At 54.5% G+C, this 25,450-nt stretch overlaps 7 protein-coding genes across 7 annotated transcripts; 3 read left to right on the forward strand and 4 right to left on the reverse strand.

The window, feature by feature from the left end:
* Nucleotides 1-49: 49 nt before the first annotated feature.
* CLUP02_05597 (uncharacterized protein) lies at nucleotides 50-9,859 on the reverse strand (the record flags this gene model as incomplete). Its single annotated transcript, XM_049284603.1, has 50 exons — nucleotides 50-225; nucleotides 304-503; nucleotides 563-671; nucleotides 763-816; nucleotides 867-895; nucleotides 970-1,545; nucleotides 1,614-1,678; nucleotides 1,759-1,866; nucleotides 1,932-2,096; nucleotides 2,233-2,290; nucleotides 2,359-2,421; nucleotides 2,471-2,534; nucleotides 2,599-2,775; nucleotides 2,820-2,847; nucleotides 2,875-3,022; nucleotides 3,052-3,092; nucleotides 3,154-3,237; nucleotides 3,306-3,335; nucleotides 3,422-3,563; nucleotides 3,645-3,750; nucleotides 3,862-3,908; nucleotides 3,995-4,050; nucleotides 4,091-4,253; nucleotides 4,366-4,561; nucleotides 4,629-4,797; nucleotides 4,877-4,976; nucleotides 5,070-5,132; nucleotides 5,344-5,415; nucleotides 5,524-5,684; nucleotides 5,726-5,818; nucleotides 5,886-5,959; nucleotides 6,006-6,225; nucleotides 6,302-6,585; nucleotides 6,632-6,783; nucleotides 6,857-6,925; nucleotides 6,990-7,135; nucleotides 7,195-7,303; nucleotides 7,375-7,698; nucleotides 7,741-7,793; nucleotides 7,851-8,016; nucleotides 8,072-8,323; nucleotides 8,516-8,579; nucleotides 8,648-8,700; nucleotides 8,770-8,836; nucleotides 8,895-9,031; nucleotides 9,087-9,118; nucleotides 9,152-9,258; nucleotides 9,436-9,491; nucleotides 9,572-9,635; nucleotides 9,718-9,859. 50 exons carry the CDS (start codon nucleotides 9,857-9,859, stop codon nucleotides 50-52), a joined length of 6,114 nt encoding a protein of 2,037 aa, XP_049141746.1.
* A 70-nt stretch (nucleotides 9,860-9,929) lies between these two features.
* On the reverse strand, nucleotides 9,930-11,056 carry CLUP02_05598 (uncharacterized protein; the record flags this gene model as incomplete). The annotated part of the gene is made up of 5 exons (XM_049284604.1): nucleotides 9,930-10,254; nucleotides 10,341-10,432; nucleotides 10,484-10,588; nucleotides 10,704-10,746; nucleotides 10,809-11,056. The coding sequence occupies 5 exons, from the start codon at nucleotides 11,054-11,056 to the stop codon at nucleotides 9,930-9,932; spliced, it is 813 nt and encodes a 270-aa protein (XP_049141747.1).
* Nucleotides 11,057-12,798: 1,742 nt separating this feature from the next.
* On the reverse strand, nucleotides 12,799-13,305 carry CLUP02_05599 (uncharacterized protein; the record flags this gene model as incomplete). Its single annotated transcript, XM_049284605.1, has 1 exon — nucleotides 12,799-13,305. The coding sequence occupies one exon, from the start codon at nucleotides 13,303-13,305 to the stop codon at nucleotides 12,799-12,801; it is 507 nt and encodes a 168-aa protein (XP_049141748.1).
* A 1,120-nt stretch (nucleotides 13,306-14,425) lies between these two features.
* Nucleotides 14,426-16,327, forward strand: CLUP02_05600 (uncharacterized protein; the record flags this gene model as incomplete). Its single annotated transcript, XM_049284606.1, has 3 exons — nucleotides 14,426-14,957; nucleotides 15,183-15,948; nucleotides 16,192-16,327. 3 exons carry the CDS (start codon nucleotides 14,426-14,428, stop codon nucleotides 16,325-16,327), a joined length of 1,434 nt encoding a protein of 477 aa, XP_049141749.1.
* A 69-nt stretch (nucleotides 16,328-16,396) lies between these two features.
* Nucleotides 16,397-16,789, forward strand: CLUP02_05601 (uncharacterized protein; the record flags this gene model as incomplete). Its single annotated transcript, XM_049284607.1, has 1 exon — nucleotides 16,397-16,789. One exon carries the CDS (start codon nucleotides 16,397-16,399, stop codon nucleotides 16,787-16,789), a length of 393 nt encoding a protein of 130 aa, XP_049141750.1.
* A 109-nt stretch (nucleotides 16,790-16,898) lies between these two features.
* On the reverse strand, nucleotides 16,899-20,441 carry CLUP02_05602 (uncharacterized protein; the record flags this gene model as incomplete). Its single annotated transcript, XM_049284608.1, has 16 exons — nucleotides 16,899-17,078; nucleotides 17,117-17,221; nucleotides 17,256-17,303; nucleotides 17,586-17,704; nucleotides 17,779-18,018; nucleotides 18,090-18,193; nucleotides 18,283-18,337; nucleotides 18,399-18,495; nucleotides 18,795-18,837; nucleotides 18,887-18,983; nucleotides 19,045-19,069; nucleotides 19,180-19,232; nucleotides 19,311-19,435; nucleotides 19,719-20,061; nucleotides 20,128-20,216; nucleotides 20,284-20,441. The coding sequence occupies 16 exons, from the start codon at nucleotides 20,439-20,441 to the stop codon at nucleotides 16,899-16,901; spliced, it is 1,881 nt and encodes a 626-aa protein (XP_049141751.1).
* A 1,895-nt stretch (nucleotides 20,442-22,336) lies between these two features.
* CLUP02_05603 (uncharacterized protein) lies at nucleotides 22,337-24,886 on the forward strand (the record flags this gene model as incomplete). Its single annotated transcript, XM_049284609.1, has 1 exon — nucleotides 22,337-24,886. The coding sequence occupies one exon, from the start codon at nucleotides 22,337-22,339 to the stop codon at nucleotides 24,884-24,886; it is 2,550 nt and encodes an 849-aa protein (XP_049141752.1).
* Nucleotides 24,887-25,450: the final 564 nt, after the last annotated feature.

Genomic DNA, 25,450 nt, shown 5'->3' on the forward strand with positions numbered 1-25,450 from the left:
AAAAAAATCTCTTACCACGTAGACAAACTTTCTGCCGTCCGCCTGAAAGCTACAGAGGGCCAAACCGGAATGTGCGGGGTTCGTTGACTGCTCGAGCGGGCGGGGGACGCAGGAAGCGCAGCCGCTGTCTGACTATGGGAGCATCATTTTTTCTTTGGGCGGCAGAGGGCCGACAAGAAGCAATGCCTGCTGCATCTAGGCCACTGCCGACAGCAATAGTGGATGCTCATGGCCTCGCAGTAGTTCCCATGCTACGTAACCGTACGGATGGATAGCGTTTGCTTTCCAAGTGTCAAAGGTGACTCTCGTACGTCTTGCTGCGATCCACGTCCCATCCGAGCCACCTCGGACACATCGAAGGACACACCTTTCCTGAGTCTTCGGTAAAAGGGAAGACTTTCCCCAGGCACAAACGGGTGAAGATCGACAGAATTATTCGGCAGACGTGACGACCCCGAATTTCGATATTCAGCGGTGAGAACCAGTTCAAGCATAGGTCGTCACTGGTGGTGTCTTTCGTTTCTCTCTCTGTGTCCCAGTGCCCCTCTTCAATCCTCTACACAGTATTCCGCGAGCCGGGGGCTTTCTGGTAGTGTTGCAACGCAAGGTCCTCTTCCGCATGAAGATGGCGCCCCCGCCCGAGTTGGACAGAGCCCCATTCGGATCTTCAACTAGAGACCGAAGATCGTAATTTTGACCCAGGAAGATGCCATCACAGGCAAGCCGCTAGCAGCCCAATTACCCTGATCTTAAGTCGGGCACAGAAAGCCATCAACGTGGTCAGGTTCAGGGTCCATTGGAGGGCCAGAGGCGTATCTCAGGATAGAATTTCGGGGAATATGTCATGAGTGAGTGAGTGAGTGAACGCTTCATCATGGCCGGGTCTCGAGCGAGACTGGTGGATGATTTTCACGCAGCCTCGACCCCCGAGGGTATTAGACCCAGTGATGGAGAGTGCTAGTGCCGCACAGGTCTCGATACTTTGTCAACAACATCATGCCTTCCGGCGCCCTGATCATCAAGAACTTGTGGCGACGACACACATCGTGTGGAGAGAAAGACTTGACTAGAGAGACTGCTGCGTCAAGCGTTGGGTTGCGTCGACGTAGGTCTTCGCGCGATGTCTCATTGACCACTTGTAGCCAACTTTTGATGTAGTAAAATCGGGACAAGAAATTGAATGCGGCCTTGTGCGCCGTGTGCCTGAGCGAGCCCTTTGCCTGCATCAAGCTGCAAAATGCAACCCACCACTCCGCCCAAGCCCGCCCTAATCCCCGGAAAGAAGACACCGGTGTACCCGGAGGCCCGGAGAGACAGCCGGTTTGCTGGAAAGCAATGGGTTTCTTGGTGGCGGACGAAGGCTGGAACCCACCCACCCCTCCACCGCATCTCTGCTTCAGGAACACGCCGTTCGTTTTCTCGGGTGCAAGTTGCAGCATAGGCTGAGTGAGTGTTGCCATATGCATGCTCGCCTGACTTTGCACAGATAGGTATTCAACCACCTGCATTTGCGACCATGCGGACTTCTTTGTCCACGCAGTAAGGCTGCTCATCAGTCACCACACATCGATGTAATGCAGGTCCGAGAAGTTGAAACCAACGCACTCCTTCACCATTCATCACTCGGCATGATGCAGGTGAAGTTTCCCTCCAACTTTGCCTCTCCCCAGGCTAACATCTAGACAGCGTGTTTCAGGGCTGCCAAAGACCTCGAAAGTTGGGCACTGCAGGCTCTCAAGACTTGAGACTCGAGAAAACCAACAAGTTTCCGAGTCCGAGGTAGACGGGATGCCAAGTTTTTCTCGTGTCTGTTCCCTCTAGTCGTTTTGGTGGTGGGGTTGTAGCTTGTTTTCTGTGGTCCATAAGCTGGCATGCCTCAGCTCTCATCGTATTCGAATTCCAATATGCCAAAGTCTGGTGAAAACCCTAACTTTTGACAATATTCGCGCATGCTGTGTCGGAAACGGCTGTTTGCCCGCGATCACCCATCCGGCAAACATTGATATCTTGGAAGCGCCTTGGCTTCTTACTGGCTCCCGATATTGAAGATTTCCAAGTTTCTGGTGCAGCATATTACATTGACCGCTCACCTGAGGCTACAAACTGCAGCTGTCTCTCGCCACGTGAAAGTCGTTGTATTGCGAGCTAGCTCCCGTCAAGCCACCACCCGCATCTCGCTCTCTCATTCAGGTGGACAAAGCATTCAGCATACGTTGCCGGCCACCGTCTCACACCCGCGCATCGACTCGTGCCATGGTTTTTCTTACCCTGGCGGTATGATGTTCTCGGTCTACTGACCGTGGAGCTGTCACTAGTTTAGTTAGGTGTCCCGATGTGCCAGCCGTTGGCCGAGGCCACTTCCACGTTTTCGTTGTGTTGATAGATGCATCGGCTTCCTGTCCGTTTCCAGCTTTGAGATGGCTGTGCAGTGTGCGGTACAGTACTTCGTGCGGACACTGAGAGACCGCACCGATGACAAAAGCTGAGGTTGGATTCCGGGACGCTCAATCTCCCATTCCCCACGCTAATCACTTCTAGAAGGTTGAGTAACGTCGGTAGTTAGAGACAAGGAAATGAGTTTATCTCCCGTTCGTGGACCCCACGGAAGGTGGACGCCTTTCTGGTGCAGATATTGGAGCCTATCGCGCTTGGCTGTGAACCACTGACGAACCATCGGCGGGACAAGCGGGAGGCCTGTTAGGACCCTGGCCTGGTCGTCTTCCACGTTGCCATCTTGGAAATCGTGAATGGGTCGTGCCGATGGCGAGCTCCGGGCTTGTCAATTTCGTGGGCACCAAAATACTATTCATTCGAGCAACGTGACACCAGGGACTCCACCGCACCGAGCTGCGATCAATTAACAATGTCGTGTACTATTTGACCGGGCAAAGGCGGGTGGCTTCTGGAGAATCCTCTGCCGAGGTCGAAATGCTGTTTTGAAGACGGTTCGATCGACATAGTCATCAATGGGAATGGGCCGATTAGTGACAGACGTTTATGTATACTGAGATACCTCGTGGCTCTTGGTGATGAATGTTCGAAACGCCTCACAAGTTCCAACGACTGGCTGGCGTCGAGAAACCACGGCTAGACTACCGTATTCTGTCGGTGACCAATATAGATCGGCCGGATGATATGGCCGGTTGTCATCACCTCGGGCAGTCTGATACGTGGTGACGAAGCTATGCCTTCTAGAACAATGGAAGGATGCAACATGAGAAACGGCTCCATCGTGACCTGGGGCCTCTGCTTCATGCTGGTACCCCTTCCATCTGCCTTCCGTTTTCCATTGTTTCCAATGGCACAAGGCGCTGCGTCATGATAACCATGGTGCCCTAAACAGGCAAGTCCCTCATACCCAAGGCTATGCAGGATGCTTCGTGATGGGGACTCAGGCGTCGGAGTATGTGGGCCCTGAAACCTTCTCGAAGGTCTTGGAGCCTGGAGGCCTATGGGCTAACGACCGCGGGAATGCCCATTGGCCACTCCGGAGGAACCCCTTGTATTGACCGGTGCGACGGGGTACCCCTGACGAGACGAGTTGGAGTGCCCCGTCGGGAAGCCTCAGGATGACAGCTCCCATTATTAACCGATTTCTCAGAACTACTGCAAAGTATGTGGGCTTCGTTCAGCCGGGAGAGGACAATGAGTCCGGTCTGTAACGCCACGTATCCACGCGTGCCACGGCAGAAGAGAAGAGAGTGTCCGTAAAAAGGGAAAACTTGTCGGCTATCCAGTGCTCCGGCTGCTCTAGCCAAGTCAGTTTGTTCTTGATTCAGCCCAATGAATAATTCATCCACTCGACCTTCCCTGTCGAAATGGCAAATATTAAGTGAGTTCAGTGTAATTGTTAGACCGCACGAACAATAGTGAGGCACCCCACGGGCTTGACTTGGCCGGGAACGTTCCTGATTGTCAATGGTTGCTTATTGCCGTTAGCTGGCAGACTGATAAGTAAGAAGTGCCTTGCCTGACAGTGACGCTAGGGATTCACTTGATCCCGGAGGATCTTCCACGCCAAGTGAAGCCCCTGCCCAGTCCGTGACCGGACTGCTAGCCTCAGCAGTTATCTCTAGACAATACGGAGTACTGGTTGGCGATAGCGATAGCGGTGAATATGCTCATCGACTTCTTGGGGTAGTCGGGTCAGGACAGTCAGGCTAAACGGCGGCCCCAGGCTCCAAAGCATCTTCGGGCCCGTTGGAGGTCCCTTTGGCGATCTTCCAGACTCATGCCCGGTTGCGGCGAGGACCCTTGTGGCCGAGCAAGAGACAGATGGACAGATGGTGTGGCCCGCCGCTTGGCTTAAATTTGAAGCAGGCCTTTGCTAGATTTGCCAGAAATCCGGGGCAACTAGACCGGAACAAGGCCCGTTTTTGGGCCTGGTCGCCGTTGGGGGTCTCGGTGCCACTGGCTGGGCCGGGACCCCACGGCTTCCTACCCGGGCCGCCCAAAGTACCATGTCCACCAGCCAGGCACCCAAGTCGTTGGAGGTGAATTGGAGCGTTGGAGAAGGGAACTTCCCAGAGAGAAAAGAAGGGCCCGCGGGTACAATTGGGAACTTCATGAGCATCAAACGACGGATCGCCGGGGTCTCCTCGATCAACCAGCGAATAGATCTGCTGAACTTCCGTCCTTGGACATCGAAATTGCGCCATCCGTGGCTTTTAATGGCTCTCGGTGGGGAGCTTTAGGGAAGCGGCGGTCGGAGAGTTCCAGCGGATGACAATGGTCGGCTGCTGATCTACCATGGACCGTTAGCTGATATTCTAGTGTGGATTGTTGTTCAGTGGACATCTAAAGTGTGAACATGTCTGGCTCACATCACACAACGCAAGAGACCAGGCGTTGACCAACACGACCACCGTGTTGGGACATCTTTGTAAAACGGGGTCAATGGAGGAAAATTTTGCAGTCGGAAGTATATTCCTACATGGTGAATCCACACGTTAGGTCGGGTTGTTGGAAGACCCGGGCTGTTTTGGGCTTAATGTGTTCCGGTGTATTGGATCGTGTCAGTGTTTGCTCATGTCTGATCCAGCAGCCAGGAACGGCCCAACCACCCTGACGGTGGCGAAAGGATTCTGAGCCAGGCACTTGGCTCCTCCCCGTGGCCTCCGCTGAGATAGCACCTGGTCTGCCATCCATGAGCCCCGGCCATTTGACAAGCCTAGGCTACTTTGCTGGCCTAATCCAGAAAAGGTCGGCAGGCATATGGTTGAGCCCTGGTGCCATCAACTTCAGTAGGACTCGAGTCCAGAAAGGTTATTAGCAGGCAATCGTTCTCCATGCCATCCCATGTCGGTCGCAGAAGCCGGGCTCCTATTCGACTGCTAAACCCACAATTCGAAAAGCCACTTTTCTTCGTAGGGCTTTAGAACGGTCCCAAGCGTTATGCTGCCGGTTCCCCGTAGTCTGGGATGCTGCAGCCAGACCCCACTACCACCCATGGTTCGACCGAGAACACCTTGTTCTCGAAGTTATTACGAGGGATTTCGGGCCTTCGATGCTGGTCTTCGAGACCTTCTTCTCAGCAAGCCAGCAAACCCCAAGGAATTAGGCAGTGGGTGGGATGACCGTCGGAAACTACTCGAGAGCGTCTTGACGTTGTTCGCATTCTCGACGATAATAATACTGGCATTTTCGGGCTGCTGGGTCGCTGATACCAAGAGCATACCCATTCGCTATTTTGAAATCATTGTAGAGGGATTTGACAAGATCCAACCTGGAGAGCCTGAGTAATGGGATTAGTTGCTTTGGTGAGGGGGAGAGGAAGCTTGGAAAGTTGTGGGATGCCGCGATGCCCAGCATACTGTACCTGCATACAAGGGTGCAACGGTTCGTCTGTTCCTGCATATGTATGGAAAGAGAAATGTACTTCGTACCTTGGCACCTTCGGGGCACTGAGTGGCCTGTAGCATCTCAAAGCTTGCAATATGCAAGGTACGGATACGCTGAGCTGTGAGGACGGAGTACACTACGTGGTACCGTTTCTTCCGAAGTACCGTCCGGCGAATCATGGGTGCGCGCAGCAAGACCGGGGCTGATAAACACCACTTGTATGGAAGCCCTGACGTGGTTGCGTGGTCGCATGAACGGAGGCAAATTGGTGATTGGATAATCGCCAGGGTTTTGACCGGACATGGAACCCTGGCACAAGCTCACCGGAACTTTCCCAGCTGTGAGAACCACGCGTGCGACGGTCAAATACCTATTGCAGATGATCTGCGTGTGCGAGACCGATCATGATAAGATGCCCAAATAGGGACACAGCGCCGGTGGTGCATACAAGTTATGCAACATAGTGTCTAGCATAGCCCGCTTCGACACCGATGTGCACCGGAAGATATGCTGATAATGTATGCTGTCTCCGCTGCGCGAGAGACCTGGACTCTATGCATGGCTGCATGGGTAGAGACCGGGACCACACAGAGCGATAATGACAAGATGATAAGGCCAGAAACGAGTCGAGTCGGTTGTCAATGGTGCAAGCCGCGGGATCGAGCCGGTTTGTGCCCGCTTTGTGCTGCGGCGCAGCGGTTTGACCCATTGTGCGTGCATCGTCCATCCATCGCTCTGTGGCAGCTGGATGGATCATGGAGCAAACAACAGAACCACAGAACTAATGCACCATTGGTGCCGGAGGTGCTCTGCTGCAATTTTATGCAGAGAGCTAACGTCTCAGCTAGAAGACTAGTGGGAAGAAGGCCGTACCATAGTCGAGACTTGTAGTTGCCTGAAGCTGAAAAGGTAATGGCGATGACGATGGAAAGGTCTCTCTTCCTGCAAAGTCTTTCGTGTTCACGGCTGAGTCGGTTGTCTGGAGATGGAACCCGCCTTTGCGGGTCTAGCCGACAGCATTGTGGAAACCAGACTCTCGTTACGCGACTTGAGCTGCCGACTGAAGTCATCGCCGTCGCCCTTCCTATGGCCAATGGGATATTGTCCATGTCCAACATGGCTAGCGGAGGAGTCGATAGAGCTGCCACATTTCATCTTGGGACAGCTCTGGCGTCAGCGAAATCAATCTGCTTCCAACCCGGCCGCCCAATGCGGAAAGGTAGAAAGCAACGGAGAGGATAAGTCGAGCCGTTGAAACGTGCGGGATTGGCGGCGAACAAAGAGATGCGGATACCTTTGAGACAGACGGTTGGATGGAGATATGTGAAAGTAAACAGTCTGAGTTGGTTGGACCGTTGCAAACGACGCTCTGCTCTGTGCCACATTATAGCTAGGACTTGAAGCGGCGCAGCTCCCGAGTGACTGGTCATTTCTCAAGAGCCAGAAGGCTTGATTGAAGAGGCTGTTGTTGGAAGCAGCACAGAGAGCAGAATCTGTTTGCTTGCTGTTGGAGGCTTTAGACCAATGGCTAACGGCAAATCGACATTCGATACACTCTGATGGATCGGGAAGCTAGATGAGTTTGCGGTTGGTGCTAGTTGCTGTTGGTCCGCAAAGTCGAAAACCAACCAGCATGCCATCACTGCACGACCTAGCTTTCGCATAGGCTGAATTGTACCGATGCAAACTGCGTTCCCGTCGGTTGCCTCTGACATCCCAGATTGCGAGGCCCGGGCGGATGGATCTGTGATCTGGACGAGACGAGACGGCCGTGGAGTTGACACATGCACCTTGTCCCCAGAGGTGTAGGATAGAGTGTGGCATATCCGCAGTATCGCAGCGTTCAGGGATCGAATCCTGACAGGAGTGCTTGGAGGCTGGAACTAGTGCGCCGCAGACTTCCACGACTCCACGAGCCTGGCCAAGCCCGAGTCCCTCTCAAAGCGCGGTCCCTGCGAGCATCAAGTTCAAGATGATTTAGTGTATACTGCCGATACGTATGATCTGACAGGCTGAACCTGGCGTACCGGCACCAAGGTAACGTTCATACGAAGTATCGTGGCGTTGTCCCTCCCTGGCTTGCAAGTGAGGTGGACGTCAAGGATGATATCTATCGATAAGGCAAGAATTGGTGCAACATGAATCCGAACAGCAGTGACAGGTCGCGGGGGAATTCTTGGTCATCGGTTTAGGGTGCCAAGGTGTATACCGTCCGACCATCTATCCGTACCCGAGTATCGTGAGGGTGTGGTGAGGATGAAGCGGGGTGGTGCAAGGGGAGGACGAGGGCGAATGAGGGGTAAAGGCGCTGGTCGTGCCTCGCGTGCGCAGACAGGCTGCATCTCGCGGTGTTCCTTGCATCTGCGTTTCCTGTAAGGTACAGCAATCATTTTTCTTTTCTGTGGAAAAAACTTTTCTGGTCAAAATTTCGGTGGTGGTGGGGGTGGTCAGAGTTGGGGCACGCCGCACACGTACCACAAAGCTGTGTGGGCATTCAAGGAGGCAAGGTACACAGTTAAGAAACATAGTAGAATGCCTTATTCAGAAACGAGTGCGTACGTAAGGCGGGCTCCATGCGTCTAATGCGAGACGAGTTCGTTCGATGTCATGGTGGATGGTGGCCTTGGTGGACGAAGGACGGCATATAGTGGGACTGGGTAAAGTAAGTTGTTACTGAGCAGTGAGGTTGGGTGGTTGGCCATCAAAATCTAGACGTTGTTGCGTTTCTTGTCGAGGGCCTATCGCAGGCATCAAGCTGCAAGATGACCGCCGAGGTAAGGACTTGCCTAGCTGATGGTATCATCACCCGCATCGACTGTGGATATGGGAGTCTCGGCCCATGAAAACGAAGGGAAAATCCTGACTGTTGTTGACGCAGCTTTCAGAATGAGAATCGATTGTGTGAGTTATGACACAGTTGTCACTTACCTTAGGTCTTGGAAGTAGGTAGCTGCTGCATGAGGTAGGTGGGAGAATGGGGACTCGGGAGCGCCTTCTCACAGCCGAATATTTGCTTTTTCCCGCATCATGGATCCAGTGCAGACGGGACTGACCAACAGGGCACCGGGACTCCCGTTCGCCAATTCCCAACGGCAGCAACTTTCCTTGCTCCCCCTGCCGCCTTGCCAAAGAAAACTCGATGGAAACTTGGGAAGAGATGGAAGGGAAGTGGGTAGGAAGGAATTTGGCACTTGGCTTTCGAGAGTCTTCGGGTTCAATGGCATGCAAGTTGGCTCCATCTCAACTGTGCCTTCTCCAGGTTGGCCGCAGCTGGCAACTGCATCTGCATCTGCATCTGCACCTAAGGTACGAAGTAATCCTGCTCCTGCTCCTCTTCCTGCATCTGCAGGTACATCCTTGGTCTGGTGCCTTCCTTTTCCAACCATGCGGGGTGTGAGGCCTTCCAGGTTAGGTTGCCTGTGACATTCAGGTTGGTGTTTGAACGGACGGTGACATCGAGTCCTCCTTCCTTCCCATCCCATCCCATCCCATCCCATCCCATTAGATCAAGTAGTCACGTGGCGTATTGCCTGAGTCTGAGCACTCGTACCTGCCTCGAATTGACAACTCGGTACCTCAGGTGTAGTAGCTCACCCGCCTTACCTCTGTCGAAAGATAGGTGGAAAGAGAGAGCATCACCGTTTTTTCCACTTCATCCGAACAGACCAACCCGCCCGCCCTGTGCCTTAGCCCGCAGCCATTACTTTCATGGATTTAAACATTGCCCTACCGAACCCATCTCAGCTCCGGATCCATGGGTGCTGCGTACTTACGTGCCCGTGGTTCCGTGGTGCCTCAATAGTCCATGCCTTACACACCTTACTTGACGGCATGCACGCCGAGCACTGCCTCAACTAGACTGCCTGCTGCATGGACCTCCTCGCCGCGACGTGGTGGCGACAATCTTGTCGCTCTTCTCAATCATACTTTCCATCCTCCCAGGGTCGGATTGCCAACTCGGACCTGAAAGATCGGATGTCACTTTGTCGCCCACCGTCCGTGCAAAACTCGACAGCATCATGAATCAACTGGCTTCGTTGGTTGCTTCACCATCAATATCGGCTCCCTGCCCTGTCCCGTCATGATCATCAGCCGCGGGCCGCGGGCCACTCGAGAGGCTTGCTTAGTCCCAGCCATCGCAACCTCGAACGGCCTGTCTTAACTGTCCACTCTTCAACATTCAAGCATATCGAGGCAACCGAGAGTAGTCCAGTCTGAAGAGGCTCCCGCCAATCCGTCAACAATGCCAGGGGTGTCAGGGTTGATGCTTGGCCGTCACCAAGCTGCTGGACCAACCGGGACGGCCAGTCCAGAATTGGTATGCTAGATCTGTCGAGACAACTCAACTCGGCTTTGGCGGGGTCGTGGTCGGGTGACGCAGTCAGCAATCCAACGCCCCCCGCGCCGGCTCGACTCAGCAGACAGACGCGTGAAAGAATGGAGAACAAGTCGAAACCAGAAACAACGCCCGTCAACATATCCGCCAGACTAAGACTCACGAGTGATATGGATCCGTGAGAGTCCAGGCGCGCGAGAAACTCTTGCTAGTGGCGGCTGCGTCATCGCTAGCCAACGCGATGCCGCAAAGCCACTACCAAATCCTCAAAGCGCGACGCGGGGTCATTGACTGGTGATAGCAAACGTGTGACGGACGCCCAAATCGACCACTGATATGCCAAGCGGCACTCAACGGACGTCTAGTGGTGGATGGCACCTCACGGCAGAGCTCATCGTTAGACTCGTTGCTCTAGAATTTTTGCAGGGGGTCGCCAAAGATGCGCCTGCTCAGCGTTCTGAATGGCCCGGCCATGTCTCCATCACACATCCTTTGTGCGTTTCGTGTTCCTGCACAACTACGGTACCCACCAGATGAGAGGCTTGCATAGCTGGCCCCGAGAGGGCTCACTGGCGCGCTGGCCAGCTGAATACGACGCCCGTATGCATCGACATTATTCGAGCACACTCACATGTTCGCCGCTTCCAAGAAATCGAGTTGTGCTACGAACCGGGGGGGGGGGCACTCGTTGTTGGCCCCCCTCGCATGCCGTTGGCTTTGGTTCCCACTCGAGGAATCCAAGGGCTTATCCGTACAGAACTTCAGAAGAAGACGGTGGCCTCCGAAAGAGGAGACGCGGCGCACAACGGGGATTAGTGGGTGTGCGGCCTCCGCCAGGGCCATTTTCACAATCAATCCAATACTCGGACGAATTAACATTTTGATAGCTGTGGGCTTTTATTCTTAGAAAGCCGGGACCACGAATATACTCCAATAACGCAGCAATTATGTGCCTGACGACATCGGATGGATGAGCCACACACGGCTTTCCCAGAGCTGCGGTTGCAATACTACCGCTCAAGCCCACTGACCCCTCAGTTCAATGACAATTGACAGGCTCTGTTCGTTTCTGCGGCTCTGGCATGAATGATAGACGGCGATCCGCTGGCTATCCTAGCTGTCTATGTCAATGCTGCTCGGGCAGCCCAGCAATTGCCGCGATGCTCCGCGTTTTGAGCATCTCGGAGCAGTCATAGTCGCCTGTCTGGGGATTTTAGACAAGCACAGCTCTGCTCAGCCGCTCTGAAGCATGAAAATGGATTACGAATGCTCCCACGAACCGCGAAACTTGCTGGGGCATTAGCAGAGCCACCGTGATCAAGGAGACGAACGGCAGTTGGCGTTTTGCCCGCAAAAGAAACAAGCTGGTATTTTCCCCTGGTTGCCGCTCACGCTGGTTTCCCTCACCATCACCATTGCCGCTGTTGTAACTACAGCTACCAGACGCAACTTCTCGAGTGATCAACAGTAAGCGGCGCATCGCCGTCCAGTGTTCACTGGACTGGTACCTTGCATGCGCGCGTCGACCATGCTTCGCTGCGAGTGTGCTAGCACAATGAGCGATACGACTGGCGTGCAGCATGAGTGTGTCTGCATGTGTGACTGTGGACAGAGGGTTCATCCAGCGAATGATGGTGCCCAAGAGTGTGGTCGGACGCGCGCCAGACTGGGCTGAGATGGCCAGTACCAATCGAGGAAGCCATTTGTGCTAGTTGTGTGGACGGCGATGTGTCTAGCGCTATCCATTTGTGCCTCGAATTGCCGTCCTATGAATGAGTACATGGTCCTCGGGTTTATGCAGCTCCGCTGGGTTACCTCGACGTACGGATACTCTTTGCCCAGTGCCCACTGGCGAACGAGGTACCTCGAACCTGTCTCATCTTGCATACTCTGTTGGTGGCAGGCCGATTAAAACTACCTTAAGCGTTCTCTTTCCTGGTGGTGTTGCTTGGTGCCTGTCTACGTTGAATGACTGAGAAGCCGCTGTGGCTTGGTTGGCTGTACTTCGGCCTGCTCGGTATACTGCAACCAGGTTCTTGCCTTTCCGTATTCAAGGCATAACGGACTATGGACTGGGCATTTAATCACGAACAAACGGCTGATGGCACTCTTAAGGACGGCGGCATACAATAGTCATGTATAGTGCTTGCTCTGTGCTCAGGCCATGATGCTCCCCCGACGCCCGTTCAGGGCCGCCGTCAACGCCATCTGCCAGCGTTGGCTTGGTTGCTGTAGCCGTCTGAGAGCAACGTGACGGCTGGTTGGGGCTTTTTCTCTCTACTCCGGCTTGCAAGTGAGAATTGCTCGAGGAAGACGTCAGCCACAATTCCGGCCTTGGGCTGAACGAGTTGGGGTTGATATTGCCTGCAGAACGTATGGCTATTTTTCATCTGAAAGACTGGGTTTACAAGAGCCTTGACGGCATCGAGGCCGGCGTGTTCCTGCAAGATGTCGTATGTGGGCGTCTGTTGGCACCCAGCAAACTACCTACAGTACGGATACGCAGCCAGCCAGCCAGCCAGCCAGCCAGCCAGAGGGTCCTCGTCGTCGGGTACTTCAAACAGGCCGGCAGCAAAATAGAGCAAAAGACTACCCGAACACAAACAAGAACGGGGAAGCTGTCAAGTTCCCTTCAGAGTGCGGTCGGTACATCCGGGTGATGCTTGATGGCCCGTCTCGTCTCGTCTCGTCCGTTTCGTCCGTTTCGTCGCTTTCTGGGCAGGAGACGGAGTGAAGAACACAGAACACAGAACGGAGAAGGGGAGCTCGTGGCTTGTCTGAACGGTGTGTCCATACGAACATCCATCTTGTACCGTACCTGCATTTTGCTCATCCAGAATTAGAATTGACCTGCTGGCTGCGCCATCCTCTCGTCCCAGCCCACCCACACACAGCATGCCACCCACAAAACGACACAACTCATCATCCGGTGCGGTAGGGCCAAAGCACCGTGGCACCCAGAAGCCCACCAGCACAACTGCACCACCCACCTGATGTCCGCTTGGCCCCAGAGCCAGACATGCAGAGGGCATACAGACAGACAGACAGGACCCACCCATGACACCGTCTCGTTCGCCTGGTGTTCCTGTTCCTGGTCCGTCGCCGCCGTCGCTCATCCATCCACACATATTCCCAAATCCACCCACTATCCAACGAGTGTGGCGGTCCACTCACACTTCTAACCTCCTCTCCCCCCCCTTCCGAGTCCACGCGCTAGGAACGGAAGCCCATCCCAGCGACCGAGAGCTACGTACCGACAGAGGAGGGATTCCGGTACGTATCTCCACACACCCTAGCCGGGTCGTCTACGTACTCGGATCCACACGATACGTACTCGTTTACCCCTGGCCCCGGTCGACTTGTGTGGGTGAGACATGCCTGCGTGGAGAGGGAAGACGAGTGAGAGAGAGAGGAGACGAGGGGACGGGGGTTCGAGGACGAGGGTCTGTCGACTCGAAGGCGCGCTAGGGTCTGGGATGGTCTGGTCGGGTCTGCCACTTGGCTTGGTACTCAGTGTCCTGTACCATCGGCCTATCGACGACTTTTATCTTGCGCCAGTCGGTTGATCTTGGTCTCTTTCTACTTATCCCCCTTCACCACCCACGTTCATTTCACTCTCGCTATTTCATGATCGACACTCCGTTCGGCTACAGTGCGCTGTGATCTTTTCTTCTTATGACCTCTCGGTTCTTCCTTCTTTTGAGACTCGACATTTGGGAAACACTTCGACCTGCTCGAACCATCCCGTCCTTCCTTTAAACACAACTACAACTCAGTATCCATCAACCGTCTTCGAGCACATAATACACCAAGCTAGTTCAACTCTATCATACCTTTTCGATCTTCCAACGACATCTTCCGAGAACAGAAGACAGACAGAGAAACGCTCCAGACGAGTTCCATGTACAACTAAGACAACCCACACTTTCACTCATCGAGTCATCAACACCCTGACGGTCATTGCCTACCAACGACCCGTCGTCCTATCCTTCACACAGAAGAAACCGAAACCCACCGTCATTAGGCCAACTGCCCATCACCCAGTTCGAAAGAACTTGGATTAAGTGTACAACAACGACAACGCTACACCACGCATCCTACGATTAATCAGTAAAGACGGACTCAAACACCCCGCCGACTAACACCCACAGCTCAACACGACAACCTTGTCTGGTGCGTCCCGCATGAGCAATAAGAGAACAACGGATGGAAGAAGTTAGGAACTGATCATCAAGCAGACGCATCACAATGGACGCCACCATGATGACGGCTCAGGCAATGGGACAAGCTCCCTTCCTCTACTACCGCCCCGAACAGAAGCTCGACACCTCAAGGCACCGTGGTCACTTCTCGCAGCAGCCCACCATGTCCCAGCACATGCCCATGTACCCCATGGTCCCAACTCTGCCTTCAACGCCCATCTACTCGCGCCCTAACTCGTCCTGCTCGCAGCCCATGGGCCCTACGCTGTACAGCAACGGACCCGCGAACATGACGCCGATGGCATCTCCCCAACCCATGAGCCACAAGCCCGCCATCATGCTCGAGACGGAGATTTGCGACGATAGCCTCTACTTCCCGTCAACACCGCCGCTGTCGACCTGCGGCAGTGCCATCAGCAGCCCCAATGCCAGCTACGATCTTCTCCAGACACCGATGAACCCCATGTTCTCCGGTTTGGAGGGTATTGACGGCCTGGAGGGCTTCAAGGAGACGCTGGAAGTGCCTGAGAACCACGCTGTCGACTGGAGCAGCTGCGGGTCACCCCCGATGACACCTGGTAAGTTGCAATCACACTGCGTTTAATTTTCCCTCTTCGTTGTGCACCGACTTGTATGCTTTCGACCTGCAATTCCATACACTTTTGCGCTGCATGGGCCTCGGCGGATTTTTTGACCCCATTCCCAACGGCCTGGGTGGTGGTGGTTGCCGGAAAGCAAGTTTGGCGGGGCACTTCGTGGGATTTACTGAGGGACGTTTTTCGGAGGCTAACTCAATTTGGCAGTCTACCTCCAAAACCAAGCAGCCCAGGTCCCCTCGCTTAACACCAACACTAGCGACCTCCTGTCCACCGCATCTTGCCCTTCACTTTCTCCCTCTCCCTCACCGTACGCCAGGTCTGTCGCGTCTGAACAGGATCTTGACTTTTGCGATCCTCGCAATCTCACCGTCGCTGCTGCACCCAACACCTCCAACCCGACTCTGGCGCCCGAGTTCCCCGCTTTCACCCTCGGTGATGAGCTCAGGAGTGAAGTTTCTGCCAAGACCCCTACCTCAGCCCCTTCTCAACCGACCTTTGACTTCAACCCTGCTTTCCCTCACGGCCTTCCCGCCTTTGAGGACCTGAGTGATTTGGAGTCTGAGGACGACTTCGTCAACGGTCTTGTCAACCTCGGCGACGCTCACTCTGCTGAGGTCCGTCGTCCCCGTGCCTGCACCGGCTCCAGCGTCGTCTCTCTCGGCCACGCCAGCTTCATCGGCGAGGAGTTCAACTTTGACGAGGCGGATTTCTCTGCGCCGGCCTGCCTTCCCAGCCCCTCCTCTTCCTGCTCCGACAACGACTGCCACCAGGTCAAGCGTCGCAAGGTAGTCAAGAAGGACGCGAGCGAGTCGGCGCCCAGCATGAACACAGCTTCTGGAGCTTCCCAGGCTGCTAGCAGCGAGCAGCGTTCCAACAGCCAGGCTCCCGCTTCCGAGGCCAACAGCTCTTCCGACTCTGAGTCCAACTCGGCGCCTCTCCCGGCTCCCGTCAACCGCCGCGGCCGCAAGCAGTCCCTCACCGAGGACCCCTCCAAGACCTTTGTCTGCGAGCTCTGCAACCGCCGCTTCCGCCGCCAGGAGCACCTGAAGCGTCACTACCGCTCCCTCCACACCGGGGAGAAGCCTTTTGAGTGCCACGAGTGCGGCAAGAAGTTCTCCCGCAGTGACAACCTGTCTCAGCACGCTAGAACCCACGGCAGCGGCGCCATTGTCATGGAGCTCGACGACTCAGCCGTTCACTCCTTTGACCACAGCATGATGGGCCACCCAGAAGACTATCACACTCTTGGCAAGGTCCTCTTCCAGGTTGCCTCTGAGATTCCCGGAAGCGCCAGCGAGCTCTCCTCGGAAGATGAGAACAGCAAGAAGAAGCGCAAGCGCTCTGACTAAACAGTCCGAGTGACTTGTTTTTTCGCATTCAATTTCAGCATCGACAGCGACTAACCGTCGCTCTCGATCATGCCCGACACGACTTTGATGACGACAACTTCTTTTTTGATATTTTTTCCTTCTCAGGCCAGCCCCGCTATGTTTTACGCGGATAGGTCACTAGGGTCACACAGGGTGCCCTTCCACAGGAGGACCATCATGAACCACCAGAAGATGATCCGCCTTGGGAAGGGCCACATGCGAAAAGTGCAAGCGGGTTTGGGCATTTTCTCACCAACGCATTATCTTCCACTGTATCAGTATTTGCGACGCCAGACTCGCCGACTCCTCCACAGGTCTCGGAACATGGTCAGCGTCGAAGGGATGCGTTGTTTCAAGGGCAGCATTCATGATCACCACCAAAAGTTCAAGAACGCAAGGGCAAAGGCAAGAGCAATCCGGAACCAGGACAACGGCGTGTAACGGCGGACTTTGTTTCAAACAGACTCACAGCAGCAGCATGATTGTTTATTCGTTTGGATTTTTTTCGGAGACAGAGGAAGAGGGAAGACACAGAGACACAACCCAAGACTCAACATCCATCCAATTTTTTTTTGGCAGCGGCCAAAGCGTACTTTTCTCTACGCTCGTTGTAATCTCTCCAGCATGTTCGGAGGCCGGCAGCCAGCATCGCATTTGGAACATGGGAACATTTCTTCTTGTGAGCGGCGACCCGACGCTCGGATACCTCTCTCTCGGGAAGGTTCACCGTCTGCGGGTTCGTCGCCTTCATGTGTTTACTTTTTTCACCATCGAGTTGGGATTCTTCTCGTTTGAGCTCTTATCTTGTTGGTCGCGGATCCAATTCAGTGTGAGAGAGAGGAGGCGGAGGCGGAAGCAGAGGAGGAGGGGGTGCTTGGAGTGCAGGTCACCTCATCATCGGACAAACAGAAGATGGATTTTCATTTCTTTTCGCCGCAAAAACAACTTTGTAAACCTGTACACACACAAACACATTTCTGAACAAAAAAAAAAAAGAGAACACTTTTACGCGCTGCCAAAAACTTTTCCCTACCTAGCCCGCATCTTGACTGTGATCAATGCCTCCTCTCCCTAAGTGCCTTTCGCGTCCCGCGTTGTGTGATCTGACTCGGGGGCTGAACAATGTTCTAGTTCATCGATCGATGGGGGCTTGACTTATACATTCCTTCGACGTGGGCTCAGCTTTTTCCTACCTTAGACAAGACATCAACCGGTGTTCCAGCCCGGAAAAGAATACCGTCGTCATGCGTTTGTATTCGCCAATCGGATGTTTTATGGTTTCTTTTTTCTGAATCTCTGAGGCCTTTTCCCGATTCCCATTCTTCTTCCCAAGTCTTTTCTTAGGCATTGTCTTGTCTCGCCAGCGGGATGTAACTCAGCTTAGTAGCTAACACCACAACCCCCCCCCCTTCCCGACGTGCCTGACTTACACGCCTGCCTTAGCGCCGCAGCGTTTATGACTGATCGAGGAAAAAAAGTCCACCTGGCTGTGTGGCCCCAGGTACCCGAAACGATTCCAGTGCGCCGCCCCCCTTCAACGGCGGACGGCATTTGAAGTGACGTTTTTTTGGTTTCTTCTTCTCTTTGTTGGGTCACGCCGCCACGGGTGTTGGTCTCACCATCTTTTTTTCCCCTTGGGAACTTGGGAACCTGCCTAGCACGCCTAGGCTCTGGGAGTGAGTAAGGCGTGCGTTGGGTTTTTTTTGAGTCATCACACTTGTCAGCCTGCCGCGGAACTGACTGGGTAGGCTGTACGCATAGGTAGGTCGCGCGTCCTTCTTTGTTTGTTCGACAGGCCGGGCTCCGCTCCCCATTCCCCATTCTCGGTCGCGGACTGAGGTCCGGCTGTAACGGTCTCATTTTTCCCACTTTTAATTTTTATTCTCTTCGCCAAGTTCTCTCCCACACTATTATTTGCCATTCTCTGGGTGGACATTTGACGTGGGCGATTCCCGGCGGGTTCGGTAAGACCGTCCGCATGTCGTTTCGCTAGTCGGGACTCTGAAGGCTATGTTTAAACGATACTCCGTGACATGGTCTGTAGCTCTACTATCCGAGTCGGAGAGGAACTGTGGAGGGCGCGATAGACGTGATGAACAAGTCACATTACAGGTGTAAGTGCCGAGGTAGGTAAGTGAAAAAAAAGCCTAGCCGAGTACACACAGCATGCCTCACCACAATCGTGCCATTGACGGCAGATATATTTCGGATTACGAAGTTTTGCTCTATTTCTATAGGTCTGTCACATTCACTCACTTTTCTTCTTTGCATGGCGGGGTGATGTGATGTGGTGTCGGACGGTAAGGTGGGTTGATCTTTTTTAGAACCGAGGCAATTCTATCCGGCGGGAGGATGATCGAGGCTTCTTCTTTATTCTGGTTCGATGGAACGGCACCAAGGAAAAGCTATCGGTGGTTGAACAATTTGATTTTACCGTGCCACTGACTACTGTGCAAGAGAGGCGCGAGTCGTAGGAGAGGTACGTCAGCCTGTTCTGTCAGCAATGATGCATTGCATGGTCGTATACACACTACACACTCACGAGTCACAGTGACGAGCTGCCAAAGACTGCTGTCAGGCTTGCCCTGCACCGATACGAGAGGATTGGGGGCCGGGCGGCGGGAGTGGGATATTGCTATTGGACTTTTCGTTTGGTTTTTTTTTTTTTGGTTCGACGCGGATATTGCTTGCCCAACATCGAGTCAAATCCTGGACCAACCACTACCACCACCGTTACACAATGGATCAATACAAACCATTTACTACTCCGTACAAGCTTTCCCCCCGGGCTTTGCCCTGCCTATCGACGGATGCCTATCCGTAATATGTACCTGCTTTGCTTGCCTGCCCGGGTGCCCGGCTCGTTGGAAAGCGTAAAGTTCACCTGTTGGTTCAGTTGACTTTTTGGTATTAATATCGAGGGTCATGTCTTTTTGGGGGCCATGCAACGTGGCTCGTGTACCTGACGAACGATGCGGGAAGAGCAGAAAGTCAATCTTGCGCTTTACCGCAGACTGGTAGCCAAGCCACCCACTAGCTCCGTTTTTCGCTGCATCCTTCAGGAAGTTTAGGAAGTTCAGGCCCTGTCTGTGGTTCGAATCGATGAAATTCGATATTGGATCTTCCTGCTAGGTGCCTTGGCTCTCGCAAGGTGCACGGAGCAGTTTGAGCAAACTTCACATTTACATGGGATGGGGGGGCACGGATGTGAAATAGCAAATCCGTGTTGGTGGTGACTATTGGCTCTTGTTCATCTTACTGGTCCCCCCCCGCGCGATGGAACAGTAAATTAAAAAAGACGGCAAAGCGACGGTTTAGTTTGGAGCGAGATGTGACGAGAGTTGCAGGACTGGTGATTGCTTCTTCTCACCGCTTCGTGAGGGATGGGGTCTGAGCTCGAGCAATCCCTCCCAGATGGGCTCGTCTCCTCATCTCATTCTCATCCTCTGAACTATGGCGATTCTGGGTGAAAATTCTGATACCGTCCAAGATCCATATTGCGCTGGTCAAGGCTTCAAGCTCTGTCAGGTTTACCTGATGGACTGGCGGGGGCAAGTGGATGTGATTAGGCTGGCAAGAAGTTGCACTTGAGATTGATTGACCGGGCTTAATCAACAGGGTCTTGCGGATAGTCGTCGCGTCTCGGACAATTATCTCTTCTCTTGCCACGAAAGTTTGACGGGTAATTAGGTTTTGCTTGATGGGGGATGGTGCTTGAACCGTGCTCGTAGGCTAGCAGTGAACTATTCGTATCTCTTCTGCTGATGTGATTATGACACAGAAGGGCCCTCTGATGGACATGATGGCGATGATGATCACGGACTCTTGGTGGAATTCAACGTGGACAGGTGACTTCGCAACAAAAGTCCTAACTCGTCTTTGACAGTTCCCCCGTGGTGGATGATACCTCAACGAAATGAAAGCTGGCCCATCACCGTTCATCCAAGGGCTGGACTCTTTTGGCGCAAGCAACTTGATAGGTAGCCATGCTGCCGTAGGGACAAGGCGGGCATTCCGGGTAATCCAACGTCGTTGTGCCGGTAGCCCCAGTTTCAATGCACATGTTCCATTGGAACCCGCAAACCCGTCCCATTGCCTCTTTCCCCCCTCACTCTCAATCTTTTTTTTTTTCTTTTGGTCTTAAGCGAGTTCGCTCGCGAGTCGAGATTTTCTAGAATTCCACATGGAAGTTCAGGGACGAGGGTGCCGGCGGTGTAAGGTTGACTGGAGGGGCCTTGGAGGGTATCAGCCCATGAGGCATGAAGCGAACTCCAGTGACAACTCCAGCGCAATCTTGGGGCGGCCCGCCCGAGCGAGGGTTATCTTCAGAGGGGCACCTCTCGACTCGCACGAGGTGGAGGGGGGAACTCGGGAGACTGGAGACTGAGTGTGAGCCTGAGGGGAGAATGAGACTCTACGGATGTGGAGAGAGAGAAAGAGAGAGGTCGAAGGGGGATACCTCAGGCACAGGCATGGAACGGCAGTCCCACTAATCTACAAGGCCCGTCGCCGCCCGCGACCCCAAAGCCCCTCTCCTTCAAGGCTTCAAGGAATCAAAGCCAGACCAGGTCCCCCAACACTAACAGGACCGGCGGAGTTTGACAAAGCTGAAGGGATTCCCTCATCCTGGGAACCGAGGCGTTCGAGACGGCCGGGCCCCCGGGAGGACGGCCAGGTTTTGGAATTTCCCTCCAGGCCACCCCCGAAAAAAGACCCCACCCGTTGTCCACCAGTCCCGAGTCCCCAGCGGCGCGGAACTGACCGGGGCCCCCGACTAACGAATATCAAATTACCACCTTTGTTTACCATGTCCCAACCACCCATGCGCCGAACGTAACCCAGACCAGAGACAGCCCAGGGCTAGCGAAGGGTATGAGAATGGATATGCTCCAGTCAGTCGTCGTAACGGCTTTCTATCATGCAACAGTCGTGTTTGTAATGTGGTACTGTACCGTATGTTGCCCCCTCCCCCTTCCCCCCAAGGGCCCCCGGGACAGCATCCACTGATGGGCAAAGAAGGAGTCGAGGCCGGCCAGTCGGATCTCGATGGAAGGAAATCGCTGCAAGGAACGACTGGAGGGCAGGGTCTCCATAGCTTCTATTGCATCCAGCTGCCGTGCCGTTTTGGCGGGTACGGAGTACCTCACCTCACTTCACCTTGTCAAGCTTGTCTTGCCTTCTATAAGGTATCTTATGCGTACGGATACCGTTACTAGGGAATGATTCGATAAGAGCCGGGGAGCATCTTGACGGCTGACCACTACCCACATCATCAATCCATGCAATAGAAGGAATTGCGACTTCCATTCCTCACGTAGGGTGGGGGCCATTATACTAGCGGAGAAGCTGCAATTGCTGTGAGGTTGTGAATAATGCAGGTACAATAGATTATTCTTGACCTTTTCGTTGTAAGTTGAACCGTTTCCTCCTGCTTTCCGTATTGGGCTCCATTTCGAACTTACGGTCAGTGGGCCCGTCTTTTTTTTTTTTTTTCTGTGAACGTTCCCCTCCTTCCCCTCCATGGTCAGAAATCCAAACGTCGTACCGGGTTCCTCACTGACTCCGTCTTGTACCACGTCAAAGGCTCAAACGACTTCAACACTCATCAACCTCCATTCGCAGTCCCGGCCTCGCGACGCCGCGACGTCCCGAAGACGGAGCTCCTAGTCATTCAAGGGTCCCCTTGAGGTCTAGACGAATCTGTCAGTCCCCATCCCGCCATACCTCCGTGGTGCGCGGAGACCCAGACAAGCCCATCAATCTCGGACCATTGACTCTGTGCACAAAGGCTTTCCACACTTTACGCCCGGACGCATACGCCAACGCGAGGGCCTGCACAGAAATTACACGCTGCACAGCACGGATCACGGGCACAAGGCACACACATATCCGTAAAGACACACGGACAGACGTACTCACCCGAGTCCCCCCAGTCCTACCGTCCGCCTGCATAACGTCGGACGCCAGGCTGAAGTCTGCCTGCCCGCCATGTCATCCGAACAGCTCAATGTCATCGCCCTGGTCTCGGGCGGCAAGGACAGTTTCTTCTCCGCCTTGCACTGCCAGAGGAACGGGCACCGACTCGTGGCACTCGCTAATCTCTTCCCCTCCGCCTCCGTCAGCGCCGGCTCCGACGCCACGCGCTCGGCCCCAGCAACCATCATTTACAAGCCCACGAGGGATCACGTAAAGGATGTTCAGCTGTCAGATCAGTCTACGGGAAAGGAAGAGAAGCCCGTGGTGGAGGAGGCTGGTAAAGGGGCCGACGATGAAGCCGACCTGAATAGTTTCATGTACCAGACCGTCGGCCACCAGGTCATACCCCTATACGCAGACGCCACCGGCTTGCCGCTCTATCGCCAGCCCATCTACGGCGGTGCCAAGTATGAGGGCAGAGACTACGACTCCCATGCCGTGCCGTCGGGTGGTGCTGGCGGTGATGGCGACGGCGACGCGGGCCCAGAAGTCGACGCGGATGAGACGGAAAGCATGGTGCCCCTCCTCCGTACCGTCATGGCGAACCATCCAGAGGCCAACGCTCTCTGTGCGGGAGCCATCCTGTCCACGTACCAGCGGACGCGCGTGGAATCCGTCGCGCTGCGCCTGGGCCTCACGCCGCTGGCGTACCTGTGGAAGTATCCCGTGCTGCCCCCGGTGGTTCCGGGCGCCGTCGAGGACGCCCAGCTGCTCCACGACATGGCGGCCGCCGGTCTCGACGCGAGGATCATCAAGGTCGCGAGCGCGGGGCTTGATGACGATTTCTTGTGGGAGAAGGTGAGCAGCATCGCGGGCGCGTCGCGCGTGAAGCGTGCTCTCAGACGCTTTGGCGCCGCCGAGGGCGCCGTCATTGGCGAGGGGGGCGAGTTCGAGACGCTCGTGTTGGACGGCCCGCCTGGGCTGTTCAAAAAGGCCATCGAGGTGCCGGAGTTCGGCAGACGGACCGTGAGGGAGGGCGGCGGGACGTCGTGGTTGAGCTTTCAGGGGGCGAGTGTCCGAGAAAAGCAAACCATTGACGCGGGCACGGGAGAAAGCTGCTCTCCGCCCCGGGTTCCCAATGCCTTGGATCCCCGGTTTCAGTCTGTCCTGGAGTCATTGCCCGCGGCTCGGGATAGCCAGGTGTCGATAACGGACTCATCATCATCCGTTGATGGCTTCACGCAAAGTAATGGCAAAACACCGGTTCTGCCGAGAACTCCTTCGGACGATATCCACTGGTCCTTTGCTGCTCAAGCGGTATCGGGCCAGGGCTCCTCTGTCGAGCAGCAGACCGAGGAGATAGTACAGCAGATTCAGAAGCTTCTTGCTGACCACACTCCGCCGCTGCCGACGACGGCCATCACCAATACCATCATCGTCTTGCAGTCCATGTCGGATTTTCCAGCCATCAACAAGATCTACAGTAAACTCTTCCAGCACCCTAATCCTCCGTCCAGAGTAACGATTTCTTGTGGCGAACTACAGGCCGGAAGTGCCATCAACGTTCATCTGACAATAAAGCCTGCGCTGGAGCCTCGTGAACGGAATGGACTTCATGTGCAGTCGAGATCGTACTGGGCGCCAGCCAACATCGGCCCCTATAGCCAGGCTATCGATGTACCCCTGAGGAGCGGCGGTCAAGATACGGCACACGACGGTATCAGAGCAGTAACGATTGCGGGCCAAATTCCGCTCGTCCCGGCCAGCATGATCTTGCCCACGGAAAAGGAGGGCAACCTGGAGATGCAAATCACTCTATCTCTGCAGCACCTCTGGCGCATCGCCACCGAGATGAAAGTGCAGCTCTGGACCAGCGCGGTAGCATATTTCCCGCGCACACCAGAGGAGGCAGACATGAGACGGCAAGGCCAACTTGCCGCGGCCGCGTGGAGCGCCGTTCACAAGCGCGACGAGGACGAGGACGGAGACGGCGATGGAAGTGGCGGACCCGATCTGTGGGATCGCAAGTTTAACCCGGCGTATATGTCTCTCGGCGAGGATGCCGCGGCGGCGCAGAAGCTCCCGGATTGGTCGGCTGTTGTGACGGCTGACGGAGACGATGGAGAGGCCGAAGGCCCCGTTCCGCCTTTCTTCTCCGTCGAGGTCGAGGAGCTGCCTCGCCAGGCCGGCGTCGAGTGGCACGCCCACCTCGGCCTTGCAAAGGCGCCCTCGTCGTCTGTCGAGTACCGGTCAGCGGACCAGGCGCCTTCGGCTGATGTTCCTTTCTACAGACGTGTTTGCCACGTCGTTGTGTCAGGGACGTTGGTACATTCTACCATCGCGTGGCTTGCTGTCAATGGCCCTGCTACACGTGCGCCGAAGTCCTTTGATGAGGTGGAAGAGTGGATGAGGAGGGCGTATCGGGAGTCTGTTGGAGATGCTGGTGAAGGAGGAGATCAACCGTATTTGGTGTATCTCAATGTGCCAAAGTGTGCGGTTTCTGCTGCGGCTCCGGCCGGATCTTCTGGAGGAGAGAAAGGGCAGGCAACGGCGTTTGTTAAAGCCAGGTCGATTTGGGGAGTTGATGGAGAGAAAGTTCTCGCTCTTGGGCTTTGGAAGTAAAAAAAAATGGGTGGCTTTCTATGAAGAAAATAGACAAAAGGTTCAATTGGCAAGGAAATTGGAGTATATTACTGCTTCTGTGACTATCTCTTCATGCCAGTCCATTCGGCGCTCTTCCGGGGGGTTGGCATTTGAAGTACCGAGGCCCCTATCTTCATTCCTCAATGAGTTGGCTATTCACTCTACAGCCGGGGACATGATTAACGAAGTCTCAGAATTGAGATCGAGCTTATGGAAGGAATGGGCCATCGGAGACGTTGCGCAAGGATGAGATATACGATTGGGTGGCAGTCTACTTAATCGGTCTCTTGGTTCGCTCATATGGAATACACTACCAAAGAGCAATTACGCACAGGCGCAATCTCCTCCCCAGAGCGCACGTTAAGTTCAGAAAATATCGTAAGTACAACCGAGTGGAGAGACAGTTCGCCGCGGTGGCATCTCCTGACATGGAGGGAAGCAGACGTGATATGAGGACCAGACGGACGGTCAGAATGAATCGCAAACACCCTTTTCATAAATTCGAATGCGTCATTCGTCAACTGGCTTCTAGCGTGCGACTCA

The sequence above is a fragment of the Colletotrichum lupini genome, chromosome 3, assembly GCF_023278565.1.
Source record: "Colletotrichum lupini chromosome 3, complete sequence".
Taxonomy (NCBI): domain Eukaryota; kingdom Fungi; phylum Ascomycota; class Sordariomycetes; order Glomerellales; family Glomerellaceae; genus Colletotrichum; species Colletotrichum lupini.